The sequence below is a fragment of the Eufriesea mexicana genome, unplaced genomic scaffold, assembly GCF_001483705.2.
Source record: "Eufriesea mexicana isolate 0111107269 unplaced genomic scaffold, ASM148370v2 scaffold1653, whole genome shotgun sequence".
Taxonomy (NCBI): Eukaryota; Metazoa; Arthropoda; class Insecta; order Hymenoptera; family Apidae; genus Eufriesea; species Eufriesea mexicana.
The window spans coordinates 2,684,801-2,690,994 of record NW_016909884.1 but is presented as its reverse complement, the minus strand read 5'-3'; the positions used below and the strand labels follow the sequence as shown (position 1 = coordinate 2,690,994).

Genomic DNA, 6,194 nt, shown 5'->3' with positions numbered 1-6,194 from the left:
AGAACACTACATTTAGCTGTGAAGGACTCGGAAAATGCGACACACATTGCGGTACAGAGAACTGGGCATGTTATTTGATCGACAACAACGGATATGTAATCGCAGCCGAAGATAAATCTCATGCTGGAAAATTCTTTGGCGAATTGAGAGGACCAATCATGTCTAGTTTGGTAAAAGAAGGTGTCTTTGAAAGAATCAGAATATTTGATTATCAAGCAGTTTGTTTCAAAAGTACGCATACTAGTAACGATGGAAATATTTTATTAACGGTAAATACATTTTATATTTTATTTATATCTGTCAAATGTTTGTAAATAATTAAATACCACAAATATTAATAACATTTTTTAATAAATTTTGTTTGATTATGCTTAGCCGTGGAAGCACGCTCAAAAGATACTTTCATGGCTTATCGGGCAAGCAGCCTGGGCTTGGGCCAAAGCTGGAATTTGGGAATCCGAGTACACAGAAGCGTATGCTTATCCGAACGAGGAAAATGATATACATGAAGATTACCAAAAAGGTGAAGAAAAGCCGCCAGTAGATTCAAAAGGCGAGAAGTTATTCGACCAAAAGGTTTTAATTAATCGAACGCGACCGGAAGCTTGTGACCAAGAGGTATATTTCATAAAGTATCTACTAATCGCAATTTTTAACTACGTATACAATTTTAACACAACAAAACGATACTTCTTTTAATTTTGCTAGGTATATCTGTATCTACGGAATGCATCCTTTGACTTGTTTGATGTAGATTCAGAAGTAACTAAAAAGTGTACAAGACCATACATTGTACAACCAGTTGACTTCAGTAACATGCTTCTTCTGGTTGTTAACACGGGCTGTACAGAAACGATGATGCCTCCTTTGAGCATCATACCGGAAGAGATAATCTATGAGAATAACTCGTTGGTATGTCAGAAGGCACTCACTTCTTTGAAGCGGAAGAAACCTCAATCTTGTATTCGCAGTCATCCGAGAGAGAGCGAGATCAAAGACCTTTGCGGCTTGGCTTCAAATATAGCACCAAATATCTACCTCCTTTTTCTTTTGTCGATGATCTGCACTCTGGTTCGAGTCGTCTTTAGTCAACATTAATTTTTCACTAGAACGTCGATTACGAGCCGATTTTAAATCGGTAGTCAAATATAGAAAACAATTAAAATTTCAATTAGAAATTAATACGCTGCTAATTTTTTAACGAAAAGATTATCTTTACGGCGGTCATTCATACTGTGCAATATATAAATGTAATTAGAACGTTTTTCGGGAAGTTTGCGAGAACGTATTATCTTTGCCAAGTTTCATCAAAAACTATTAAATGGAGCAAAAGTACAATTCGAAATAATTTGTTATAAATCAATTGATATTCTTTTCTTCGTTTTTATAATTATCGCAATTTTAAGATGTTCTAATGTTTATAGTAATGCTATAATAAGGAGTTCTCTGAGTCCTGGTGCTGTCTCCTCAGATGGTACTTTGATGATAGTGCAGGCAGGGTCTGCGCCTATATTAACCGGTCCAATCATCAACGTACCTCGAGGACAATACTATATCACGGTATCAGGGTTAATGGGATTTCAATGGGATGTATGCCCGTAAATTGGTGCCGAACTAGTCCTAAAGAATAACCTTACTGCCCGAAATGTAATACTGTGTCTATTGCATATACGTCCCTGCTCTATTTCTTCTTTTCATCCTTCTCTACATTTTTGTCTATTTGGATAATATTAATCACTATGCATGATTTTTGTATTTGACCAAATTTCTCTAAAACTTTTGAAATCTGGGAAAAAACAATAACAGATAAAAATAATCAAAATTTTATAAATCATCATACATCAAAATAGATAAAAACTAAGGAGTAACCAAAAAATATGATAGTATATCGGACAAAAGTATTATATATAGAAATATTGGAGAAGGAAATGTAAATTACACTGCTAATTTAAATACTGTTACTGCTAGTTGCTCTGCAAACCATAGTCGTCCAATCTATGCGTAGGAGGAAAATTCTAGAACAACCAGAATGTATATGACACATTTAAGATCTAGATTTTAAGCCCAATACAACGGAAGAAGTTAATTCGCGCGAGAAACACTCGTAGGTGGAGGACGCACCTACACCTCATAGGATAATCGGTTGAAGGAAGTTACAATGAAACGACAAAATTGCATTTACCACGAACTTAATTCGCTACAACAGTCAGTAATGTTAATTTTTAGAGTATTCAAGTAAGATTTTACAGGGAAGTATGTACATTAGAGCAGGGTTGTATATACGTCACACATTTACGACACTATGAGACACATTCACACACATTTTGCGCTTTGTACATTAACCGATATAAAACGTGTCGTTTGATATTTATAGAGATTACGAATATTAATTTTGTATATTAATGTATTATACGACAGTTACAAGAATGTGTGCCTTTGGACACGCGGTTATGAGACAAAATGAAACAAAAGAAAAAAGGAACAAAAATCTTGTTGTATGTTTTTCAAATAAACAACTGAACTCTCTACTTCACTAGCTCTCTGCTTCCTTGAGTGAAACAGAAAGGATTTAATGATAAGAAATGTGGTGAGTTTTCATCCGAAAAACGAATAATGTTACTTGTATTACACAGAGTTTATTACAATTTGCTATGTACAATAGCTTGCCTATGTAAAATGAAAATCGTTTCTTATCAAGATGGCAAATGTTAAAAACTAGTGTTATTTGGATTGTGTCATTATTTCTTCTATAATTTCCTGCAAAGTTTTCAGTTGCAAATCCTTATAGAGTTTATCCTCGAATTTTTCCAAAACTGCCCCATTTATCATGAATTCTCTTAAATTATAGATTGTACCATCTGTTATCCTATGATCTGTAACACGATTTTGAAGGTAGTTATATGTTCTTATTTTTTCATTTCTCAATCTTTTTCCCATTTGTTTTTTGCGTATCTTATTACTGAATGAAGCTTGCTCGTCAATGTATTCCTCATACAATATAGTTCTTAATTTTGTTAATGCTAACTGTTTGTTTTTTATTTGGGATCTATCTGATTGACAAGTTACAACTGTTCCAGTAGGTATATGAGTTATTCTAACTGCCGAGTCTGTAGTATTTACATGCTGTCCTCCTGCTCCAGATGCTTTCTTTGTTTCTATTATCAAATCTTTATCTAGCAGTTTAATTTCTACATCTTTAGGTTCTGGTAAAATTACTACAACAGCTGTACTGGTATGCAAACGACTAGATTTTTCTGTTATTGGATTTCTTTGTACTCTATGTATACCACTTTCATATTTCAATTTCTTGAAAGCATTACTATTGGATATCAACAAAACAGCTTTCCTTAATCCACCAATTCCACTATCAAGCATCTCTATTATCTCATAACTAAATTCTAAATGTTTAAAATAGGATATGTACATATTTAATAAATCTTTGGCAAAAACCATAGCTTCTTGACCACCTACACCTGGTACTATTTCCATAATAACATTATTATAATGTTCTATATCTATATATCCTAAAGTAATATTTAAAATTTCTTGATCTATCTGTAACAATTGTTGTGTGTATGTTAATTCTTCTTCCTTTACAAGATTCTTTATTTCTTCATCCTTACCTACAAAAACACAAGTTGCATATTTATTATAAACCACAGAAAAAAATTGTTAATTTTCAATTATATTATAGAAAGAAATTTACTTACCAAGATCATGTAAGCTCTTTATGTTTTCAGTTATTTTAATTTTTTCATTCAATAATCGTGGTATTTCGTGCAATTTAAGAATTTCAGAAATACTTCCTTTTCCTTTATGATCACTTTGATACGTATTCATAAGATGAACCAAATATTTTTCAATGTTGGTATCGGTTACGAATAAATTTCTTCTTATGTTAAATAATTGACATATAAATGGATTATTATTGAGGTTAAGAAACCGCGAATGATATACTTCAGATAGTTTATTTCTATTTATGACATTTCCGTAATGTTGGAAAATATTAAATGTACAGCTTTTTACAGAAAGTAACATATTTTATTATAGATTATATCATATAATTTTATAAAATTACTTGACTACAAGCAAAAATACATCCACCAAACTTGATATTACATTTACAACTGAAGAGGGCAACAAATATGATAATGTGCTATCAGTATGGAAAACATTAAGAAAACTAAATTGTTGAAACAGCTAATTGAAAATAATATACATTTTATAAATAGTATATTTTAAAATAAGCTTAAAATTTGGTTTAAAATACAAACATTCGTTTTTTTTTATACAAGAAACTGTGATTCTCATAAATCAAGAAATAAAAAATAAAACATTTAATTACTTTCTTATGTTGGTAACAGCAGGTTGTATCATCATTTCGATACTTTTTACAATCTCGATTCAATTAAGTTTATTCCGTTTTGTACAATGTTAAAAAACATGATACACATCTATCTTCTTTTGTAACATTCATTTTTTACTTTTGCAATTGATTTCGAAAATGTACAATTTATTATAAAAACATCTATTATCCATAAACACACACGAAGTCTAAAATGTGAATAATATTTTAATTTTGTATTATTATAAAATCATTGTACCTAATTACTTTTAATTTAATGAATTTATACATTGAAAAACATATATACGTAAGTAACATGCATAAAAAGTTAGAATACAAAATATGTCACATCAATTGTATCGATTTTCTAACTAGTACATACATTTCACTACTAATATATCCCGCTTTACTTTACGCAATATCGCACAAATAATAACTATACTAACAACATAACTCATATAAAAGAATTAATATTGTTACCGTATACAAATATATTATAATAAACTGTATAGTTAGACTTGTATTTCAAGGAAGTAAGTAGATTTTTTTCTAATACAATCATCTCAATTATACATATAATATAAACGAACACGTGTTTAAATTAATATGACGATAATTAGAAATACAAGCTTACTAAATATGAACATATAATTATCTATGAAGCTTAGCGAGATTTGTTTTCATTGCAACTGATGTATTTCAACAAAAAATAAATTATAATACTTCAACGTTAATGACAATGGCATAAACAAAAAAACATATGTCGACTTATATTCTAATTTTTATCTAACTCTATTAGTAGCGATCACCAAGCCTGCAAAGATCGATAATGTTCTCGTGGTAGGCGACACTGGACATTGAAGTGAAAAATGTAATCTAGCGAATAATCAGAACGGTTGTATCTCGTATGATATAAAAAACAAGATATCTAAATACAAATTCTGTAAAAATATTGTTGCATGTTGACCGCTGATAAAGAAGGATTAATAAGAATTTGTACAAAAGATGTAAGCATTCATTGCAAGGCTAACAGTAATATAATTGAAAGTAATTCAAAATGTTGCCCAATTCAAAGTAGGTAGCTCTGATATTCGGGACGAATGCGCCAAGCGTACTGCATGAGAGAGATAGCAAGCAACAGAGAAGGATACGTATGGTAGACCAGTATAGAGCGGCATGAACAGCTACAATTGAGGATACTATTTTTCATTAAAACAAACAGTATACAAATTTTGAAAATAAGCGCTTACCACGAAAAGGTAACTTGTAAAATAATTAATGATTTATTAGAAATACTTAATAATAAATAATAATGTGTCTATTACTAATTATCGCAGCCGCGATGAAAATTGATTTTAATGTATTTATGTGCAGGCTTTATAATATTATAACGAAGTCATGGAACCTTGCGAAAACCGATTACAAGAGAAAGTGCAAGAAGGAGGTAAGATTAAATTAATTTACATTCGCGGCTATTTTACACCATCGTTAGCGCAATTTTTATTATATAACGTCGGTGTTATTAGTAGTAAAATTATGATATTCGGTAACCTTTTAAAGTTTTTGAAACGATTTCTACTGTTGGTCACCGTTTTTATTAGAAGACATCAGATATGTTCATAGAGTTTTTAATGCATATTTTACATGGATATGAAGTTCATAAAATCATTAATGAAATTTGCAAAGAAAATTTATTTTATTTGATTAATCATATCGTCATAATAATGACGAATCTTATAATCTATTTATGATAGTATTAGATATATGTATAGTTTAAAGAAATATAATATATAATTTTTTTTAATAAAATATTATTATGTATTAAATAATAATTATTTTATAATAAATA

At 30.0% G+C, this 6,194-nt stretch overlaps 3 protein-coding genes across 3 annotated transcripts in view; 2 read left to right on the top strand and 1 right to left on the bottom strand.

Moving 5' to 3' along the window:
- stj (voltage-dependent calcium channel subunit straightjacket) overlaps nt 1-1,220 on the top strand; it is a 9,280-nt gene extending 8,060 nt beyond the window's left edge. Inside the window, 3 exon segments of the mRNA XM_017901946.1 lie at nt 1-269; nt 376-618; nt 709-1,220. The exon segment at nt 1-269 is cut by the window's left edge and continues 14 nt beyond it. Coding sequence (XP_017757435.1) covers nt 1-269; nt 376-618; nt 709-1,098 — 902 coding nt within the window. The 3' untranslated portion in view covers nt 1,099-1,220.
- Nucleotides 1,221-2,671: 1,451 nt separating this feature from the next.
- On the bottom strand, nt 2,672-4,038 carry mRF1 (mitochondrial translation release factor 1). Its single transcript, XM_017902014.1, has 2 exons — nt 3,711-4,038; nt 2,672-3,623 (listed from the first exon to the last, which is right to left on the bottom strand). The coding sequence occupies exons 1-2, from the start codon at nt 4,036-4,038 to the stop codon at nt 2,722-2,724; spliced, it is 1,230 nt and encodes a 409-aa protein (XP_017757503.1). The 3' UTR covers nt 2,672-2,721.
- Nucleotides 4,039-5,743: 1,705 nt separating this feature from the next.
- Nucleotides 5,744-6,194, top strand: part of LOC108548883 (scm-like with four MBT domains protein 1) — a 4,227-nt gene continuing 3,776 nt past the window's right edge. Inside the window, exon 1 of the mRNA XM_017902015.1 lies at nt 5,744-5,789. Coding sequence (XP_017757504.1) covers nt 5,744-5,789 — 46 coding nt within the window. The remainder of the gene's footprint in view (nt 5,790-6,194) is intronic.